Source organism: Pecten maximus, chromosome 15 (assembly GCF_902652985.1).
Source record: "Pecten maximus chromosome 15, xPecMax1.1, whole genome shotgun sequence".
Classification (NCBI taxonomy): Eukaryota; Metazoa; Mollusca; class Bivalvia; order Pectinida; family Pectinidae; genus Pecten; species Pecten maximus.
Window position 1 is genome coordinate 20,865,328 of NC_047029.1, and position 24,311 is coordinate 20,889,638.

Genomic DNA, 24,311 nt, shown 5'->3' on the forward strand with positions numbered 1-24,311 from the left:
TTTTTTTTTTACATATGGCAGTGTAATGTACATGCATGTTTTTGTAGATTTTATTTGAAAGGAAGGCATTTACTCGGTATTTTTTCAAAACCTGATATTGGTGCTGATTAAATTTTATTTTGAAATTCTGAAATGTCTTCTATAAGTACAAAAACTGCTGAATTATTGGTATTGATCGGATACAACCTGGCGGGCCATTTAAATGTCCATGAATACAAACAGTTTTATAGACCGACTAACTAGGATATCTATATACAGACATATGATGGAGGACAAATTAAAGGGAGATAACTACTAAATCACAGTCAATCATAATCTACGTAGCTATATAGTATATATCATGTAGTTTAACTCCCGATTATACAATACAAATCTCACTTACACAATGTACAATACAAATCTCACTTACACAATGTACAATACAAATCTCACTTACACAATGTACAATTACCAATCTCACTACAAGTACATAATCTCACTACAAAACAAATCTCACGTACACAATTGTAACAATACAAATCTCACTTACACAATGTACAATACAAATCTCACATTCCACAATGTTACCAATACAAATCTCACTTTACACATGTACAATACAAATCTCACTTACCACAATGTACAATACACATCTCACTTACACAATGGTAAATAAAAATCTCACTTACACAATGTACAATACAAATCTCACTTACACAATGTACAAAAATCTCACTTACACAATGTACAATACAAATCTCACTTACACAATGTACAATACAAATCTCACTTACACAATGTACAATACAAATCTCACTTACACAATGTAAAATACAAATCTCACTTACACAATGTACAATACAAATCTCACTTACACAATGTACAATACAAATCTCACTTACACAATGTACAATACAAATCTCACTTACACAATGTACAATACAAATCTCACTTACACAATGTACAATACAAATCTCACTTACACAATGTAAAATACAAATCTCACTTACACAATGTACAATACAAATCTCACTTACACAATGTACAATACAAATCTCACTTACACAATGTACAATACAAATCTCACTTACACAATGTACAATAAAAATCTCACTTACACAATGTACAATACAAATCTCACTTACACAATGTACAATACAAATCTCACTTACACAATGCCACAAAATGAACAACCCACCAATATATCACAATAGCTACGATTTTAAGAAAGATCTCGAATTATCTGTATTCAAGGAAATGTTAATGAAATTTATATTTTTCAATCTTAATCTTTTTTTTTCTCTAACAAATCTCAATTTCCTTTTGCACGACAGTGGATTGAAACAGATAGTACATCTATCTTGTTGTCAGGATTAGATAATGCCCTGAGTGAGGATTTGCCAGTAATCAGTATTTATAGCTGATAAATAATTGTTCAAATACAAACAAATACCTTGTATTGTATTGTCAAACTCTAGTCTGACATTTGGCGTTGGTTTTAATCACCGACATAATATTTTATTGTTAAGGTTGATTTTTCATTGAACATCATTAAAATGTTATTTATTTTTTTTAGATTTTACTAAAATTTGAGAAATTACGCGTGATTGTCTGCATTTGTTTCAATTTAAAGGTTATTCATGTCATTTTATTCTTTCATACTGAAAAATGAATCCACTGAAATTAACAAACAGTATTTTCGAAAAGCTAAAGGAAGATATTGTAGATAAACTTGAAGGAATCCCCTGTTAGGTTCATCACCTTTTTGTACTGGAACCTAGTGCATACATATTTACCTGAAGGACCTGCTAGTATAGACTAAGGGGATACACAGAGTCCACAGATGAAAGTATTACCGTATCTATCCACTAATAAACACCTGCTCACAATAAGCCCCCTTTGTTTATTTTTTCAAAATCATCAATTTTAATGATTCACATATAAACCCTCCCTAAACTTTAATAATTAACATTTTCACTAAGTGAGGGGGCTTATTTGAGGATAAAGGCAGAATTCAACTTTTACACAAGATGAGGAGACTTATTTGAAAATAAATAAATACAGGATTTGACTTTTACAGTAGGCGAGGGGGCTTATTCCAGGTAAAATATGGTATGACTTTTACCTTAGGCGAGGGGGGGATTATTTGAGGATAAACACAATATTTGACTTATGCAGTAGGTGAGGAGGCTTATTTGAGGATAAATACAGTATTTGACTTTTACACTAGGTGATGGGGCTTATTCGAGAATAATATGGTATTTAAATCTTACACAAATTGAGGGTGATCATTCCATTATAAATATGGTAAACATGTCATTGATCATGCCTACAAATATGCCTCGTACTCGCTTAATTAATAAACAATAATGACATGCCATCGAGGAAGTCTTTGTAAAAGTCGTCATTGTTACTCAAAAATTAATATTACTTTAACAAACATTTAATGACTATTAAACATAATATGATTTATAAAATGATATTTGTAGCATGTGTGGACATATGTAAAATCATTGTCCAAGCAAATCTCTTTAAATATCAATATGTGGTCCCAGAAAAATATTTATACACTACCAACAGTTGAGTTTATGAATTTTAGGCAATAGTGAGCTGGCCATAACAGATCTTTTATGACCTGTCCTTGGGATATTACTCTCGTTCAAATCATGCATGTCCATGATCGCGGGATGATGTAGTCCAGGAAGTTATCCTGAAACATACAAAGAAGAAATTAAATCAAATATCAACACTTTCGTATTTTTCTTGCCTGAAAGAAAATTGTCTCTTTAGGGCAAACAAATAATCGGCAAAGTCTCTACAGAAAACAAGCTATCTATGTTGCTATTCAAATGGTAGTCATAGTGCTATAATAATTTATCATTATAAATATATTATTAATATGTTTATTTACTTATTGATTTGCATCAATAAGTAAACACATTAACAGTCCGTTAACTATAACTTACAGTGTTAACGGGACAGTTTATCACGGTATACCACTCCATACTATAGAGACACATTAACAGTCCGTTAACTATAACTTACAGTGTTAACAGGACAGTTTATCCTGGCGTACCACTCCATACTATAGAGACACATCAACAGTTCGTTAACTATAACTTACAGTGTTAACGGGACAGTTTATCACGGTATACCACTCCATACTTTAGAGACACATTAACAGTCTGTTCACTATAACTTACAGTGTTAACGGGACAGTTTATCACGGTATACCACTCCATACTATAGAGACACATCAACAGTCTGTTAACTATAACTTACAGTGTTAACGGGACAGTTTATCCTGGTATACCACTCCATACTATAGAGACACATCAACAGTCCGTTAACTATAACTTACAGTGTTAACAGGACAGTTTATCCTGGCATACCACTCCATGCTATAGAGACACATCAGCAATCCGTTCCCTATAAACAGGGCCACCCACAGAAACACATTCCAGCTGCGAGACACACCTTTGTCCGTCACAAAGATGAAAGAAACTGAAAAAAAAAATAAAAAAATAAAAACAGACATATCTAATTGAAATGGCAGATAAACACTTTAATTTCTCATTACACACTATGTTCTTGACAAATGAAAGTTTTGTTAAAAAAAAGATGTTCACAATCATTTAAATATTCTGATATGATTAGGAGATTAACACATGTAATAAAGACTGGCAAGAAAGCCATGATATGCTGAAACGTATTCACCTTGGTACCACGTTAATGATTTTGACAGAGATCTTAACAGTATCACCTGTATTTCGTACATGTCCATTTTTTGTTTTTTTTTTGGTACACAAGTGTGATTATACAACTTACAACCAGCTCCCATGAACATGACGAAGAGGACCGGGTAGAAAAAGCTGAAGCAGATCGTGAGGATATACTCGTGGACCACCGCTGAGATCAGGAAGACTAGAGCCATCGCGCCAGCACGATTTTTTGCACCCAGCAACTATAAATTATGATAAATATCAATTATATTTGTTGAACACACTAACATATTTCAGGGCTTTCATGGGATATTATGCATGTATGGCCCTGGTTGCAGGGTTTGATCGAGGGAAATATGAGAGTTGAAAGGAGCAAATCGGCATTATAAAGGGTAGAAATGGATGTAACACTATGACAGTCTTACAATCAGTGTAATAAAGGGTAGAAATGGATGTAACACTATGACGGTCATACAATCGACGTTATATAGGGTAGAAATGAATGTTACACCCTGTGACGGTCCTACAATCAGCGTTATAAAGGGTTGAAATGGATGTTACCCTGAGATTGACCTACAATCGGAATTATAAAGAGTAGCGACAGATGTTCCCCTGTGACGGTCCTACAATCGGCGTTATAAAGAGTAGAAAGGGATGTTACCCTATGACGGTCCTACAATCGGAATTATAAAGAGTAGCAACAGATGTTCCCCTGTGACGGTCCATTATAATTGAGGAGAGATGGACATTATCCTGTGACAGTCTTACATTAAACTTTACAAGAGATCCCAGAGATCTTGGCGCCTACAATGGAATGATCTTTATTGGTTCTATGTCAGACTGATCTTCTCTATACTTTCCCTTCTTTTTTTCCTCTTGATAATCTGATAACATGAACAAGAGGAACCTACACATGAGATTTGAGGAATATCCCTCCAGTACTTTTCAAGAAATAATGATAACAAACTTCAAAATCCAAGATGGCCGTCTGTCGGCTATTTTGTTTTTCTGATTAAAAATCTAAAGTGAATTGCCCACAACTAGGGACCAAGAGGAACATGAAGATTGAGGTCTATCACTCCATTACTTGTCGAGAAACAGCGTTAAAAAGGATTGTTTACTGAGGGACGGACGACAGACGGACCAAGGACCACTGACGCAGGGCGATTTGAATAGCCCACCATCATCAGGTTGGCTAATAAAGAGGACAGAGGGACGTTACCCTGCGACAGTCCTATACATGGGATGATATTGATTCTACAGTGGATGTTATTATAAGGAGACGTTACCCTATTACAATCCTTGTATATATAAGTATACAGCCAGTCATGCACGACAATGTTCCAGGTTCTATAATAGTTGGCAAATGTTGTTGAGTTCCACCAATCCTAAAAGTAAACAAAATTGGAAAGATTAGTGGAGAGCAAGATTTATTGCAAGTTTTACTTTAAATATCTGTTAAAATATAATAAATGAGTTGATTCTTCTTATTGAGTAGACCCTTATAATTAAGTTCTAATGAACTGCTTAGTTTTCCTACACTCGAGGCCAAAACTTTGGAATGTAATGAAATAAACAGTTTCATGCACACAATTAAAGCCACGTCTTTCCTACCTTATAAAACATTCTGTCTCCAAACTTGAGCATCTCTGCAAATGCATTTAGCCAGGAATGTAGTATGGCAAAGAATGCTGCAATCAAAATGACTATATAAGAACACTTGTCTAACGTTAATAGACTACATTGTACCACCTCTATAATTCTACTCAAACACTGTAATAAAGCGAGGGAGAGACACCTGACAAAAATAGTTATTGCTAATAAAGCCAAAATTTTATAAATATCTCAGCAGACAGAGAAAGATTTATCTGTCACATGACCCATCTATAATAAGCACAACAGATGTCACATGACTTACACACAAAATATAATGAATGTATAACACAGCACATGCATGTCACATGATCTACTTATAAAAACCTCAATAGATATCACATATACAATATCACAGATGTCACATGACTTAAAAGCTATAAGTAGCACCACAGATATCACATGACTTCAGCTCTAAGTAGCACCACAGATGTCACATGACTTACCTATAAATAGCACCAGCGTGCCTGGAAGCATACATCCAAATACTGATAGGAGAAGGGCTTTAGGTGTCACATGGTCTTTGTTAAAGTTGTTGAAGTAGGGAACGCAGAATCTCTCGAAGATGTAGTAAGTGTAAAGAAGGCAAGCAAGTACTTGGGCAAAGTTAGTTACCACGTAATTCCAACGGATCGTCTTTGTCCTGAATATTTTGAAACAAAACATATGAGGCAAAATCTAGCAATATCATTTTTTCCTACACACTGATTAGTCAAAACATCTTTGGTTTGGTTTGGTTTATTTTGTTTAACCTCCTTTTAACAGCCAGGGGTCATTTTAGGAGTTATTGACCTGTTTTCAGGTGAATATATATGTGGATTCATCAACCCTCAAAGGTGATACTTCCCATGGCCAGACTTTGTCAGGCTTATAAATCCTAAAAACAGGTTCCTTAATCATTGTATAATGTAAACTATGTCGGGGACATAGGTATACTAGAATAGGTTTTTCTATAGTAATATTATAATCAGGTGTATCCAAGAACTACACTAAATATGCTGAGACATTAGTAAATTATGAGTAAATCAAGCATTTCCATTTGCTAAAGTTTTCATTAATTACGATATTTTTCTAGTTGATGATATATCTGATTCCCCAAGTATAAATATAAATATTACCTAGGATACGAGTCCCTGTAGACTAGCGTTGGAGCAAACAGGAAGTAGAGGTATTTGGAGAAATCTGGACAGAGGTTCGATCTCACCTCTACATCTCCGTCATCTGAAAATTATAGAAGAGAGTTATAAGTGACATCACAAATAGTATGACTACTTATACAATTTAGACCATGAGTTAGACAGATGAACAAGTTAGACTGATGGACAAGTCAGACAGATGGATGAGTCAGACAGATGGACAAGTCAGACTGATGGACAAGTCAGACAGATGAACAAGTTAGACTGATGGACAAGTCAGACTGATGGACAAGTCAGACAGATGGACAAGTCAGACTGATGGACAAGTCAGACTGATGGACAAGTCAGACTGATGGACAAGTCAGACTGATGGACAAGTCAGACTGATGGACAAGTCAGACAGATGGACAAGTCAGACTGATGGACAAGTCAGACAGATGAACAAGTCAGACTGATCGACAAGTCAGACAGATGGACAAGTCAGACTGATTAACGAGTCAGACTGATGGACAAGTCAGACCGATGGACAAGTTAGACTGATGGACAAGTCAGACGGATGGACAAGTCCAGACATATAGATGAATGGACATACAACAAAGTGTCACCAGTAATGTCTGATAAAGGTGTGATATTGCTATGACTAGTACAATCAGTACTACAGTAAGCCAAGTCTGACTGATGTTGGTGTTAACATGAAGACAGGATGGACAGATGAATAAAGAAATGTGATGAACAACAAGTTGCCACTGTATCTGATAGTGTCCTCTGTACTTGATTTAACAACTCAATGTATTTATCCGCAAATTAGCCTCGTCTTCATCCTTACAGAATCAACAATTTTATAACAGAAACCTTATAAGGGTGATGACCGTGATTCACAAATAAGCCTTCCTCAAACTTTTACACGAGGGGATGGGGCATATTTGTGGTTAAATACTGAACTCAACTTTTACACAAGGAGAAGCTGCTTATTTAAGGATGAATGCAGAACTAAGGCAGGGGGGGTTATTGTAGGATAAATATGGTATAGGTACCAAACTTATACACTAGGGGAGGGGCTTACTTGCAGATAAATACAGAACTTAACTTTTTCACCGAGGAAGGGGCTTATTTGAGAATAAATATGGTAACTCTCCCTGCCTCAGCATCCTACACCTGTGTGTATCCCATTCTGAAGATCACTTATTACAATTTTAAGTCTACAGTATGTAACATACAAAAATTGACACAACAACAAAATTTCATGCTTAGAATTTGTTTCATAAAAATATATGGGCATATGCAAAAGCTCCCACAAGGACTCCATTTTAACAAGTTTGATTATGAGTATGATTGAACAGTTTATGGATTTTTCAACACTAACCTTTTTTGTAATTAGCCAAGACTCTTGGAATGTTCTCCCTCACAAAGGCATGGACCTTCATAATCAGACGAACCTGAAGCAAAAGGTATGGATATATCACATTATTACCTTATATTACAACAGTATGTCAGTTATACAATCGTCTACTGAAGTTAATACACTAATTTATCAGCTAGAGGAAGACTAAAAACAGATAAAAATTTTACAATTTTCCAAAGATTGATCACCAATTATATAACGTTATGTTATAGGGAAATGATGTTACAATTATAAATTATGTCTTTGTGGAGAAATCATACATTTGTCAATCCACTAAGCAATTAATTTGAATGTTTATGCTTATTTTCTTTAGAAGCACGAGTTGTGTGGTCCAGAAATCTGACAGATATTCATGAAATATAGAAAAATAAAAATATAAAAAAAATCTGATTTACCAAGATTTATGATAAAATTACATTGACACTCAAGTGAGACTTGAAATCCTGTTCCACAGTTACGACTGATATCCTATAGCAACCACTCATCTGTTCCTTTAATAGTAACTACTCCTTTCTTCCTTAGTTACCACTAACCTATTCCTTTAAGTTACCATTAACATATTCCATAGTTACCACTCACCTGTTCAGTGGTGATGATCACAGCTGAAGCAGGAGGAAGTTGATGTTCCCTGATGTAATAAACCGGTAACACTACGAAAGCTATCTGGTATACCACGAAGAGACAGAGGGCCACCAAGTCTGTCTTATCTACAATAAAACATACTGCTATTGTACCTCATGTTTATAACAATATCAATGAAACACGTCACAAGACAAGGAAATAAGAACATTTAATCTCTCTGGGGTTTGTGCCATCATGCATGGTGACCGGCCGCTCAATCATCTTTCTGCGTGGAGTTGTCTCCCTTCCAGCTGTCCACAAATTTGCAGAAAAACATATTCATGTAGTCGTAGAAGCAGAAATAGACAAAATTCTGAAAACTATAATGAACACAAAAAGGTCAACAAATGTAGTTGTCAAATGTGTCTTGGAGTTTTTAAGGGCTCCTAGTAAGAATTTTGACATTGAGTCATATATCAAATTGAGCAAGATGGAAGCAGCTGATAAATCATTATGAAACGATAATGAAACGTTGGCCAACCAATGAGCCTACAGTTATGACTTTATCATCACCAACAACATCATAACGGAAGGAAAGACTACAAACCATTAAATATTATAATGGGACACAGAAAACTGAAGGAGCTCTGTGTGAAAATTCACCCCTAAACAATGTGATACATCCTGAAGAGACGATATGAATGGATATTGTTAAAGACAAAAAATTTACACAAAGCTGATTAAATATCTGTATATTTTCAAGTGAATAAATAAATGAAAAGACGTTAGATTGGTATTTTTTGTTGTTGATTACATTGGTTCTATTTACAAAGTTCTGTTAACTTAAAATGTGTTTATGTGTGTATAAAATCATTTGATGGCCATGGTAACATATCATCTGAGGGTAAATAAACTTTCATATCACCCTGCCATCAGGTCTATAAATGTGTAGTATACCACAGATTAACGACCTGGTAAACTGGACTTTGATCAGTATACTCACTAACAGGGCCAGGAAGCCTGGTGACAACCCAGTAGTAAAACATTGGGTAGACTATGATGAGAGTGCTGATCTGCATACACACCCACAAAGCCATCACTTTGGGGAACTTTCCCAGGGCCCACTGCATCAACCGGAAGTCCAGGTTTAGTCTGTAAAATAAATGGGTAATTCCAATGTATAAAACTTAATAGAGCAAGACTACCTCACAAAGTTATACATACATATGTTTGAGAAACATAACAGCATGGTTAGTCCTCATTTTAACCACAAAATATATTTTATAATTGAATATAGCTATGACCATTAGCTTTGTTGTGATCTTGACAATATAAGTATGACATATTCATGAAGCTTCAGTATAATGGATTTTGTCTCATCAAAGCATTACTGATTCAACATTTGTACACTTCGACTCCTTCTGTGACCTTGACCTTGAACTTGAGAGAAACAGTATTCAAGTTGATATATTATGATGCAGTTTCACCAAATGATCATTGGACCCCTTAGATCATGAGTGTTTTCAACTTCTAGAAGAATTTTTGACAATTTCAACATGTTTCGTCTAAGTGACCTTGATGTTATTGCCAAATTTATTTAAAATAGTTACACTTACCTCCCTTCATTGACAAGGTCATACACAAATGTGTTCAAGCTAAACACGATCAATATGGCCACAAAGATATGGTAGATGGTTCGGATGTGGTTGATCTCAAAGAGTTCTCTGTAATTATACAAAGCATTAACAGAAAATGAAAATCATGTGTCTTGAGTTAACTCATAAACACCACAGGTGAATGGTCGAATTAGAAGCACCTAAAAATCAGACCCCCAGAAAAATTTAGTATTAATGCAAAAATCAAAGCCCAACAATTCAACATGGTCAAAATTTGGGAAATTTTGGAATACTCTTAACATCTACTAATTCGAGATGTCGCAAGTTGATCCAAAATGGATGTCACTTAAGTATATAAAACAGGAAACGTTTGAAGGTATTTGTCAACTTATGGTCATGTGAAAAAGCATAAGTTATTGATAACTAGCAAGCTAAAATCAGAGTAAATACATGATTCAATGATACAACTGTCTGTGTATGATCAGTCCAGATTTCGTTAATACATACGTGAGCATGGATCGTCGCATGTGGAATACTTTGTCAGGTAAATCTCCCTTGTGACGCTTCTTCCTGGAAATAATGGAACGGAAATTATAACCTATGTATCGTATGAAATAAGCCCTGGTGGCCTTAGTCACAAACTATGGCTCAATGTATGGGTGGGGATTACTGCAAGGAAATGAAACTGTATTTTTAAGCATTTTTGCTGAAATGTAAAAAGACAAAGCATTGGACTCTTGATACCAAACATGAACTTGATGTCTACGGTAAGAAATAAAGTACTACATGTATACTTCATATGAAATATTTCTTTCATGCAGAGACCCAGTTAATTCCATAAAATTATGCAAATGCAAATCTTATATTTACAAAAATTTTACTTTAATTTAAATTTCATAAAAAACAAAACCATGATTTTTAGAAATATTTTGAATATTTTCAAAGTTACATTTAGAGAAATTATGTTTTTCTAGTTATATTTTGGAGGTACCAGGTATATACTTTCTAACTTATATTATATATCATTTGGAAAGCCTATTAAATTTGTCTACCTATAAACGCTCTCTGAAATTTACAAGGTCATGTATACTTTTGATATATTTTTTGAACTTCAGCTATAAGCAGTAATATCTACAGAAATGTTGACTATCATGGCAAGACGAGTTGTGAAATGCAGCCTCAAAAAACTATTACAGGAACAAAACAATAACACTCCAGGATGATAATTCCATGGACTACATCACATGTTCAATAGTAATCACTGATATATGTTAATGATCAAAAATGTCTGTTATAATATGTCAAAGGTTGTCTACAAAACTAGAAAAGCAAAATTGTTTTAAAAAATGTGCAACATTTCCTAAAACAAAATTAAGAAAATTTTTCAAATGTTATGAAGTATTAAAAACTGTTAGAAACCCTTTTTTGTGCTAAGAATTAATGAAATCAGAGAAGAAAACAATTGCAGTTTGTGTGATCATTATTATTATATATTTTTTTTTTTTTGGCATAAATGAAAATACCAAGCTGCAAGAGAACATGAATACATGTAGAGTTATATTTTACTGACAAAACTTACAACATATAATTACTGAAAATCATAAGATAGATTAAGCATTTAAAGTTAATATCTATTGTCAACAAGTTAAACATGTCCCCAGACAAAGCTACCTCAATGGTGTGGACAGAAGAGAAAAAAATGTATTGCTGAAAATGGCCATAAAACGTACAGGAAATCACTTTTTAGGCTGAAGAGATGATAATATACAGTGTATGATAATCTAATAGTTATAACCCATAACCATATTAGGAATGTGCAGCTTAGTTCAGACAAACAAGTGATCTGATCCGATCGTCTGTACAGGAAATCTAAAAGCAAAGGGCCATAACTCTGAGGAGTTAAAAGAGTGATGTTACCCAATTTTAGTAAAAAATTTAGAAAGTTACCGTCCCAAGAGGTGTTTATGCAGAATAGTTGGCAATATAGCAGGTAATGTTATGATGACAATGGCTCTATACATCCCAATTAGCACTTTTAAAATTTCATAATTATAACATTAATTCTACCATGTTTGCTATGCAACGCCAGTTTTGATTGGTTTAAAACCATGTATTATTTTCCAATAATAAACGCTCGTGCCAATACACAGTCGGGAGTCACGGCTGTAACGATTTTATATATCTAATATTCACCCGTTTTAATAAAGGTTACTATAGCCGAGTGGGCTAATGGGTTAGTCTTTCATTCATTCTTATCACGACGCGAGTTCGAATCCTACGGAGGCCCACCTTTTTTTTTCTTTTTTTTTATTCTTTTTTTTTTTTTTTTTTTTCAAAATCAATGCCATATGAAAGATGCTCTTGATCGTAGTCCTGTATTACCTGTATATTTCATCAACAAATAATGCAATACTCAAGAAATAAATTACAAGGTTTTCTCGGGGTTTCTTTGCTGTTTTTCTATTAGAAAGAGGTCGATCTAAGAACTAAACAGTACATGGTAGAATAGAAATAATCAACTTTGACTCGTGTATTGTTGCAGGATATACAACTCGGACTCGGATATTTTGCAATTTTAATTAATAACTCAGGCCTGCGGCCTTCGTTATTAATTCAATTGCAAAATATCCTCGTCCTCGTTGTATATCCTGCAATAATACACGAATCATCGTTAATTATTTCTTACATATACAATACTTTAATTTACATAAGTGGGATACATTGTGCCAATAACAATTAATTACTTTTCTCAGCTTTGTTTTCATGGCCAGAGTTTTAAATCTAAATAAACTTGATGATTTTTAACCAGTGGATGCTACTAATTAAAACTAATTAATCAAGGCCTTACTTTCCACAAGTCATAAGTAAAAGATTCTCATACTGTGTGTACATATGGTGGTCTAATTAAATATACTGTATTAGATCTAGAAACATTTATTATTGATTAAAGGGAAATAGAAATCAACACCTCTTTGATTTTAGCATGAAAATGGACAGAATTCGAAGACAGAATCACTAGCTTTATTCCTGATTCAAGAAGCAAGAAGTTGGATTAAGAGAGATATAACTTGTAATGTCACTACCCAGCCTGATATACTCTGACACCGGTCAATAACTTTAACAATCCTTAAAACATTCACAAATCATCAGTTTTCACTTAATTTATGGGGCAATCTTGTTGACACTTGATCCCTTGATGTTTAGCCATTTTAGAAGTCAAATTGGTATTTCTCAAAAATCTTAAGGGTAAAATAGACATGCCCCTTCAATCTCAAGAATCAAATTTGATTTTGGTGAATAATCCAAAACATCAACTCAAGAGCCTACTGGAAGCCCTAATATATACATACATGTACATGTAGACAAATACCTTGTCTAAAGCTATGACAACACTGCTAGTTGTACATATTCTTGTAGCACCTTTGCCCTGGAGGTCTACCAGAAAACACAATGTTAATAGAACATGCCGTCAGTTGAAAAACAAAGGAAATATAAGCTAAAAGAAATGAATTTCCAAAAGATTGACATATACATCACCCATCCAATCATACGTACGGGTGATGGACATTAGCAGCTCCACACTGTGATAAACCACTGTAACAAACATGTACGACACATAACACATACTCCTTCTAACCTTATACTGACCTAGTTAATTACTCCTTCTAACCTAATTACTGACCTAGTTAATTACTCCTAATATAACCTAGCATACCTAGTTAATTACTCCTAATATAACCTAACTGACCTAGTCAATTACTCCTTCTAACCTTATGCTGACCTAGTTAATTACTCCTTCTAACCTTATACTGACCTAGTTAATTACTTCTTCTAACCTAATTACTGACCTAGTTAATTACTCCTAATATAACCTAGCATACCTAGTTAATTACTCCTAATATAACCTAACTGACCTAGTCAATTACTCCTTCTAACTAATTACTGACCTAGTTAATTACTCCTAATATAACCTAACTGATCTAGTCAATTACTCCTTCTAACCTAATTACTGACCTAGTTAATTACTCCTTCTAACCTTATACTGACCTAGTTAATTACTCCTTCTAACCTTATACTGACCTAGTTAATTACTCCTAATATAACCTAACTGACCTAGTTAATTACTCCTAATATGACCTAACTGACCTAGTTAATTACTCCTAATATAACCTAATTACTGATCTAGTTAATTACTTCTTCTAACCTAATTACTGACCTAGTTAATTACTCCTAATATAACCTAACTTACTTAGTTAATTACTCCTGATATAACCTAATTACTGACCTAGTTAATTACTCCTTCTAATATAACCTAACTGACCTAGTTAATTACTCCTAAGATAACCTATTTACTGACCTAGTTAATTACTCCTTCTAATATAACCTAATTACTGACCTAGTTAATTACTCCTAATATAACCAAATTACTTACCTAGTTAATTACTCCTAATATAACCTAATTACTGACCTAGTTAATTACTCCTAATATAACCTAATTACTGACCTAGTTAATTACTCCTTCTAATATAACCTAATTACTGACCTAGTTAATTACCCCGAATATAACCTAATTACTGACCAAGTTAATTACTCCTAATATAACCTAACTAACCTAGTTAATTACTCCTAATATAACCTAATTACTGACCTAGTTAATTACTCCTAATATATTGGATTATCTGTTGGCTGATAGTTCCAAATCCTTACCTATACTATCTATAGTTTTATGTTGTTCTAAACTACTCACTCAATGTGTCTAGTTAGGGTGTTCCAGTAATAGTAACTAAACTTTGGTTAAAAGAACAATTGTTAGATTCAATTCCCATTATCCTTTACACTGTCTACATTTGTTATTATAATTTTATCCAAACAATTAAACAATAATATGTCCTACTACAAATGATCTGTACTGTATAACATGAAAATGATTGTGTGTACTTTCTTTTGTGGTTTGAAGCTTTAGCTTTCAAATTATTTTTTGGGTACAAACTTTTGTGGTCAGCCTGGGCAACAATAATATAACAATAATATGTACAACAATATTTGTTGTATTTATATTTGTGGTTATAGCAACCACAAAAACAATGAAAGTAAAATGTATATACAGTCAAACATCGATGATTCGAACTTCGTTGATTCGAATTTCTCGCTGTATCAAACTTTTTGCTTGGTCCCGAATTTTCTCAATATATAACACTACTAACGAAACTATGTATGATTCGAATTTTTATAAATCGAAGTTTTCGATGTATCAAACTTTTTTCATGACCCGTTAGCTATGATATTATAGGTAATTGACATCTCATGATTAGAACAAAAAATTTACCTGTACTGGACAGGTGTTTGTCGTGACCCCTGCGGCAAGATTTCACACCTCTCCCCCAAATGCCCTGACTGACAATAGGGATAACGATAGCGTGTGTTGTCACTCCCGGTCATGGGTTTAATTAATAATCAGACCAAATTGATAGATAAAAGGTGTATTTAGAAGCCATGACATTTAATCACTCCGGTAAAACATTTCGGTAGTCGTCTCTGATAATCTCCGCCACCATTGAAATCAGCGGTCGGTGAGTAAATTTTACGGAACTGTAAAACAACCGGACCAATTTTAAACACAAACAATTAGCGATGGCTTCACTCATATTCAAAGTGTCACGTTTCAAACTTATACATAAATATCCAAGTAAATCGATTATTTGTCATTCAATCATGCATTCTCCAACTGATCGGGATTCCGTATTTTATATGCACATAACGTAAACGCACGTGTCTTTAGCAGAAAAGCCTAACGACTTACGTAAGTGTGCATTGTACTTCTTTTGCTTTATCTGTTAAACGCGATATAAGTGTTGTAACCGATACATATTTTGTTTAATTAATAAAATGCTTAGGTATAATTAATGAAAAGAATTTTTATTTTGTTGTGTTTGAGGTATAAATTAACTTTTGAGCCTGACAGGCGACGATCAACACGAAGACACTGAGGACATATAATGTTAACAGATATGGTCATTATCAAGAAAACATCGATCTATTGTCAACCTTGAATAATTCGAAGTCCCGCTGTTTCGAAAGTTTTTCTGTTAGTCCCTTGAACTTCGAAACATCGAAGTTTGACTGTATGTATATGTTTCATGTTATACGGTACCAGGTAAGCTGTTGTTTAGCTAAATCCCTGTCTTTCTGTGAAAATTGATAACAATACCCCCTACTAGACTGAATATTGTAAAACCTTGATACTTGAAGTGATGGAAGATAATGTAATGAGTATTTGGGTAATTTCAAAGAACTGAAGGGCATATTTAACTAGCCTCATTCAAACTAAATCAACAAGCCAATCCTGAGCGTTCATACAGTATGTTTGCCTAAAATGATTAAACAATATATGCCTTTAAACCTTTTTAAGGTATGTTTGCATTTTATTTATAGCTGCTATCAGACTTATACTTGACCGAGTATTCTTCACCTGTCTTTAAATACATAATGATCTATATGTTATGTCTCTGCCTGTCCAAATGTAAAATATGTTGGGACAAATTGGACTCAACAAGTAAGATCTATGTGATACTAGTGTAAGATACAAGTTTAAGGACTGGAGCAATATTGTATACATGATACTTATCATCAATCATCTTTAATACTGTCAATATCAATACTGTCAATATTCATCATCTTTAATACTGTCAATATCCATCATGTCCAATACTGTCAATATCTATCATGTTCAATACTGTCAATATCTATCATGTTCAATACTGTCAATATCTATCATGTCCAATACTGTCAATATCCATATTGTCCAATACTGTCAATATACATCATGTTCAATACTGTCAATATCCATCATGTTCAATACTGTCAATATCCATCATGTCCAATACTGTCAATATCCATCATGTCCAATACTGTCAATATCCATCATGTCCAATACTGTCAATATCAATTTTATTCAATTAACTGTAAATACCCATCATGTCCAATACTGTCAATAACCATCTCGTTCATTAATACTGTCAATATAAATCACGTTCAATACTGTCAATATCTATCAAATTCAATACTGTCAATATAAATCCATTCAATACTTTCAATATATATCACATTCAATACTGTCAATTTCCATCATGTCCAATATTGTCAATGAGGTTCAATACTGTCAATATCCATATTTTAGCAGTTATCCTATAATCTGTACATTTTGTGTGGTAAACATTCCACTAATTTGTTTACTGTAATTATACAGGCTTTGTATACGGTATTGTCTTATACAGCTAGTATTATGTATATACTGATTCATCACAGTTTGGTTGTTGGGTTTATTTTTATTAACATATCCTATCAACAGCCAGGGTCATTTAAGGATGTGCCTGGTTTTGGTGCTACCTGGGTAATCTGTTCAAGCTCACTTTTGCACTTCAATTTTGAGCGCTCCGAAATACATGTAAATACATTAACAACATAATAGCAAAATTTGCTAAAACCACACATACAAGCTAGGAAACTTCTAAAAGGTCCGATCATGGCATGCTGCTTTTCTTTTTTTATTTTCTTTCTTTTTTCTTTTCTGTTTGGCTGACCAAATCTCCACTCTGACCTTTCACATTCACTTAATAAGAATTAAAACCAGTAAACAATGAACAAAGAAACAAGAATCTAGTATCAAAAGCAGAATAAAAAGAATAAAATTTACTTACTCAGCTTTGGAAGGAAAGGATGTGTAGTTGTCGTTGGCGTCACCATTGTGTTCCAGATGTTCTACCTCCGTGACAAAGCCCTGTAATAACTGTTCTAACTCGGAGCTCAGCTGTTCTATAACATCCTTCTGTAGTTTCTGTCAGGAGAAATATATTCATTTAGGCCATGCCAAATTAATCAGTTGTTCTTTGTGAAATTAGAAAAATAAAAGGGAGCGAGCGATATATTTTTTTTTGGCGGAAATTCCACTTAGAGATTTTAAGAGGCGAAGGTCCCAATGTTGTGTAACAATATTTTTTTCCCTATTTTTTTTATGTTACATGTATATCAACCCAGATTTCATGCACAAATAACCGAAAAACAATAATTTGCATTTTAAAAAATCAAACAACTATCTATTGACATACTGCTCACGCTTGATCAAATTAAACTTTTGTCATTTGTAAAAAAAAAAGGAAAAAAAAAGATGAATACCAAAAGCAAAAAATTGGTGAATGAGAGGAATGTTTTTGAAGGATTCACAACAAATCTGAAATATTAAATAGTTGACTCAAAAAACCCATTTTCCAACCACCCCGCAATGATTACTTACATTGTATATGGAATAGCCATAACAAAATATCATGGAGCTACATTTTTCAATCATATTTAATAGGCAGTGAAATATACAAAATGAGTAATCTCTTACCTAAACAGAACAGAGGAAGTAAATGAACTATAAAAATTACTCTTGTCTATTGACCATATAACAATAAATTGCAATACTAGATCTCAAAGTGAAATTGTATACATCCTGGAAGATAGACGGAATACAATACTGATTACAACAAATTTACATTTCAACTCTGCACAAGAGACAGACCCATGGTTTTATAAGATGTTTTATTGATTCAAGTTTCAAAGGCGTACATGTAGCTGATATTTTAACCTTTTCCAGATTATCGAGTGGCATGTCAGATGCTGCGTGTGTTAATCAGCTGGAAGAATAAATTGCAAAATGTTTAATCATGCATTGTTAGCATCAATGGCCGAAACTGATTCTGGGCATATCTGTCATTTTGAAATGGGACAGCTGTATATATGTGCACATGCACACAAAATAATTTTCCAACAAAACTGTTATTGCCCTCGTCTACAATTCAATTGAACACACTCAGACCTTTCATCATGAAGACCCGACATATATATATATATCAGAGCATGATTTTACCATGACAACAAACATTTACTGCCTGCAATGAATATGGTACCTGTAAATATTTTACATGGACAAGTTCAGGATGATTGTAGCCTTGGTGATACTAGCCGCAATATACTGCTTCTATTTAAAGAGATCTTCTCTTTAGCTCAATCGGTTGAGCGTAAGACTAGTAATTGAGCCAGAGGTCCCGGTTTGATCTCTAACGAAGGCGTTGATTTGAATTTAATGAATCATTCACTCTGTTTCATTGGCACCTAAAGGGACTCAGAAATTATACTCATCTCTGTTTGCAAAATCATCGCTGTTACCCTGAATTACTCGAAGACGAGTTCTTTCCTGGAGGAGGAGTATGTAACCAGGGTAAGTTACAATAGCTCCAATATAACGCGTACGCTTGGCTAGATAGAACTTCACAAGTAGCGATAAGTATAATCTTTGAGGCCCATGTTGACGCCAGTTTTAGGCTTGGTTTGTGGTAGAAATATTCTATATTTGATATTGCGAAGCATTGATTTAAATCTAATTAAGTAATTATAATCATGCTCTGTGTTACACCACCATGAACAATTTTTGACAAAATTTCACTATACCTGAGCCTGGTTTTTAATGCGTTGAGCAAGGATCTGCTGCCTTAACACATTCTCTGTGGCAGACCTTGACATACCTGAAACATTCGAACATGTAATATAGATAATTTAAAAGATTTTCATATACATAGATATATGATCCACGATGTGCAACTGTTTATTTAAACGAGTAATAATATAAAGTGTCAATTTTTCTAGGCAATTTGTCCCTTTGTGAAGCCAATAATATTACAAAAGATACAATTCATTGGAATTGTTTATACAGATCTTAATTATGACACCATGTGATTGTGACTTAACAGGAGATTTCCTGTTCTGTACGTAAACGTATTATATAGATCTCATTTTCCTATCTTTCCTCGTCAGCTGCGCTCATTTTCCTATCTTTTCTCGTCAGCTGCGCTAAAGACAGTAAAGTCTGACGTAAGACGTGTTAAAGAAATCAAATAAATCCTGAGTACGGAGGATGAGTGCTTATATAGATCATACAAAAAAATGTATCTACTTATCAATATCAGGAAATTATGTGTTCTTATAACTAATGTTATTTATATTCTATTTACTTATTTTTAATCACAATTTCCTGTCACATTTTAATGATGTGTCGAGGAAGGAAAATATCCACTTGTTATCAAGTGGATACTATATGATCATTATAGGACAACTGACTTTACTGTGACTGTGTACTTTAGACCTGTACAGGGAAAGTCACTATGTTAGAGCTTGAGGGATGGGGAGAGAAAATGATGAAATATTTCAGAAATGTGATTGAAGATGAACTCAACAATCATGCAATATTATAAATATCTGCTCACATTTGTATTATTATATTTACAATCCCTACTCAAGATTTCTAGTCACAAGGCATACATGTAGCTTTGAATAAATTTGTATATAACAATTAGTACCCCTAACTGATATATAAGTATATATATCTCTATAGTTAAAATTAAATCATACATGTAAATATTGTGTCCTTATAATTTAACCGGAACAAGGACATTAATTAAGCCCCATCTATCAATCAATAATTAATTGAGGCACTACAAATCAATCAATCAATAATTAATTGAGGCACTACAAATCAATCAATCAATAATTAATTGAGGCACTACAAATCAATCAATCAATAATTAATTGAGGCACTACATATCAATCAATCAATAATTAATTGAGGCACTACAAATCAATCAATCAATAATTAATTGAGGCACCACAAATCAAAGTAATTGAAATATGTATGTTTCTATATATGCGAGTGTTGAGGAGATATATATGCGCTATGCAAACACAACTCGAGACATGTCCTTCAACATTTTTATCTAATATACATTGTTGTAATATATTATATACATGTACAGGTGTTCTGAACACTGACCATGATCATACCTGGTCATGGCCGTATATAGTACACAGGTCAGTATATAACCTTGACTGTCAGTCTAGACAGGGTGGAGCAGGTGAAGTAAGCTCTATTGAAGGATCAACATCTATCATCTCTTTACATTATCCTGTAGAACACTGACGATATATAACAACTCAAATTTCTCAGTTTTCCAGTTCATCCCTATGGTAGCTAATTTAACCTGGTAATAGTGTTATATACGATACATCAACCTATAAGTCTTTATCCTACCTGGCACTCCATTATATCACATAATGATGACACCACCCCTGCATGGCTCCAATGATGTCATATGACAACTTTTCAAATTTCTCACATTACCAGTAGGAAAACTCCCTAATCTAATGATACTTGTTGTGTAATTGATGTTAATGTGCATGGGGAGATTATTCAAATCATAACTTTGCTTTTTTAACAAAAAATTATTATATAAATGATACAGACACATCGATGGATAAATATTTCCCCAAAATACTGAATTCAGTATATATTAATACTGTAAAGTTTCTAGCATGGATATGACCATCCTAATGTACGTGCTACTGAACTTTTCATGATCAGTTTGGAAACCTAGAGATTCTCCTGATCAATTTTGTATGGCAATCATCTCTTGGACAATAAATACATCTTTAACAGTGATATAATTGAAAGTTTAATTTAAATTTCAAAAATATTCTCAATTTTTGCATGGTTTAACAAAAGATTGTATGGAAATGTCACTGATGTCATATGTTGCCACAAGTTAAAGACTGCGTTAATTAATTAACACAGAATGCATACAGTATAAATCCACCTAAACCAACCTGTACATTGTGTACCCGAGTCACTTTTTATTATTGGCATGAGTGCCTTTGCTAATTATTATAAGCTGCACATATATATACATTTAATCTTGTAAATAAAAAATTGTTCATGTGATATACGGTATGTTGTTTGAAATTAAATGTATTTATATAATTGGACACTATAACAGAGAGACTTCCAAAAGAATTATCCAGTTTAATTATCAATCTAGATCTGTGTATACGTAATCACCAATGTAAAAACAAATGGTTAATTGAAAGTGAAAATGTCAACACATATCGCTTTCTTATATTATTAATTACATTGTAATGACCATGAAAAATACTGGATAGGTTTAAAATAATAACTTATTGTATATGCATAAGATAATGTCTTGCCCTCCCACTTTTATCCAAATGATCATTATATATTAGTAAATGACCTATCTGCTGAATTGAGACGGCCATTCTATGACATTCAATTGCAATCTGCATTCTCTGAAATCTCCATTGACAGATATCTCTAGATCTATTTAAGGGGCATTCCTTTGTTTGAATAATGTTTAGGTCATCAATATCAAATTAAACTGACTAGAAAATATGTATTTTTTCCAAGAAATAACATATCAATTGGTACTATATATTACTTAAATTAAATGACAAGTAGCTGTTCTTCAAATTACACTTTAAGATAATAGTACTAGACAATTATTCCTCTTCAACTTTAAATATTTTTTCAGAGTTATTAAGTTACTTTTCCAGTATAAATTTTCTTGTCTTTATTTTTGTCTTTCTCAGACAATTAAAGTTTACAATAATGGTAAAAAAAAATTACAAAATAATCCATTTCTAGATCTATATATAACACTTAATTTTACCTACTAAACAATTTCAAAGTCACTAGTGTAATGATAAATAGATTTCAACATTTCTTCTATTCAGCAAATTGTGTGTGTTTGTGTGTGTTTTTTTGGGAGGGGGTGTTTGGTTGGTTGGTTGGTTGTTTGGGGGGGGGGGGGGGGGGGGGGGGGAGGAGACTGATGTTATTTGAGTTATTGTGTTCATTCACTGAACCGTGAAGTCAGCAGTATAATCAAGGCTCTTGAGAGCTGTTATCTACATACCTGTTCAGTATCCTGCCGTTATGAAAGAGTCATCTTTAGAGCACAGCCCACCCTACCCACTGTTATTTTGCCGATTGTAAAATGTGAAGCTCATTTTCCATACAAAAATGTCACAATTTCATCAAACTCATTTAACATGACAATTAAAGATAACTGTGCATATTCCAAGTATAGTTGATTTTGGGTAACATAAGGAAGCTGAAGGAAGCTTAAGAAATCCATACAATTAAACTGGAAGATGCGAATACAAAATGTGAACTTATAAATAATTTGCTATGAAAACTACGAAATTAAAGTGGTACAGACAGTTAGCTCACATATGCATGCATATAGAGACTTATAGGCTGAGATTGTTGTCCTGCATCCTTCAATACAAATCGTTTGTCAATAAAATTTGTTAAAATGATAATGCAGTGCATATATCCCTGTATTGTAGAGTAAAAAAAAAAGATGATTCTTTTTAAGAATTTCATAAATTGATCAAGACAATACTGTGTGGCTTCCATTTTATTTTCCCCTGGCAAAACATATTTAACAGTCGATAATCTATAAGCCAGATTTAGTATCAGTTTACTTTAATTTTGGAATTTATACTGGACAAAATAACCAAAATTTTAAATAACTATAATACCATGAAACTAATTATTAACTAGACCATAATTAACATTAATTAAAATACATATTTATCAATATAACACCAGTTTTGGAGACTTAGACTTTCATAATAATTTCATTCACTTGTATATAGGCTAATTAATTATATTTAAAAGTCAATAGGAAAATGATGTAGACTAAATGACAACACACTATATGTCCATTTTAAATTATCATTTATAGATTTATGGATAAAATCATTATACATATAACACAGCTGCTGTGCTAAATACACAAGCACGCTACATCTGAAGGAAAAAGAAAAAAAAAGACAGTTATTATAAGAGGTTGGATCAATGATCTACCAACAGCCGTTCACAAGTCAAATGTACAAATACTAACAGGGACGAATTCTGACATAAATATACATAATCATGTAGCCACCATGTAATATGTTGATAATTTCAGGTGATGCCTCACTTAAGAATTCTTTCATTGTGATTTTCTCATTCATCTAAAATCATAAGTATACCTGCATCGCCTGCTATTTTGCTCCTAGGAGGTGAACCGTTCTCACTGTTTTCTTCCATTCTGTGAGATTGCTGATCGAATCGTGCCGTCGCGAAGATACTTGATACAGTAGACTGTTGTGAAGCGTTTTGGTGACCCAACATAGTGGGTGCACTGGGCTCGACTTTTCCGCTTCCCGTGGTAATCTGAACCTTACTGAACACTGTCTTGTTTTTGACAATATGTAATTCAGTATTTAGTTTTCAAATATAATTGAATTAGAAACATTTTAATATTAATGATTTATTTAGTTACATCGTCTGCAACTAAGCGATATTCTG

At 33.3% G+C, this 24,311-nt stretch overlaps 1 protein-coding gene across 3 annotated transcripts; it reads right to left on the reverse strand.

Moving 5' to 3' along the window:
* Nucleotides 1–674: 674 nt before the first annotated feature.
* On the reverse strand, nt 675–24,286 carry LOC117343927 (sterol O-acyltransferase 1-like). Of its 3 annotated transcripts, XM_033906487.1 has the most exons (16): nt 23,993–24,286; nt 19,559–19,632; nt 17,767–17,903; nt 13,625–13,663; nt 10,577–10,639; nt 10,070–10,177; nt 9,457–9,605; nt 8,472–8,599; nt 7,854–7,926; nt 6,473–6,575; nt 5,801–5,997; nt 5,316–5,392; nt 4,991–5,089; nt 3,808–3,943; nt 3,341–3,483; nt 675–2,689 (listed from the first exon to the last, which is right to left on the reverse strand). In XM_033906487.1, the coding sequence occupies exons 1-16, from the start codon at nt 24,132–24,134 to the stop codon at nt 2,639–2,641; spliced, it is 1,719 nt and encodes a 572-aa protein (XP_033762378.1). In that variant the 5' UTR covers nt 24,135–24,286; the 3' UTR covers nt 675–2,638. The 3 variants fall into 3 exon arrangements, with proteins under 3 accessions (XP_033762378.1, XP_033762380.1, XP_033762381.1); XM_033906489.1 differs by lacking the exon at nt 13,625–13,663; XM_033906490.1 differs by lacking the exon at nt 19,559–19,632 and having other exon boundaries at nt 23,993–24,069.
* Between the last annotated feature and the right edge of the window lie 25 nt (nt 24,287–24,311).

Bases quoted from the DNA above. Each gene is read 5' to 3' on its own strand.
- LOC117343927 (XM_033906487.1), bottom strand. From the start codon at position 24,134: ATGTTGGGTCACCAAAACGCTTCACAACAGTCTACTGTATCAAGTATC. The intron at 13,664-17,766 runs GTAAGTAAATTT...TGTTTGTTACAG, and splicing joins TCCTTTCCTTCCAAAGCTGA to TGGTTTATCACAGTGTGGAG. The intron at 3,944-4,990 runs GTAACGTCTCCT...CATAATTTATAG, and splicing joins TATACAAGGATTGTAATAGG to TTGCTGGGTGCAAAAAATCG.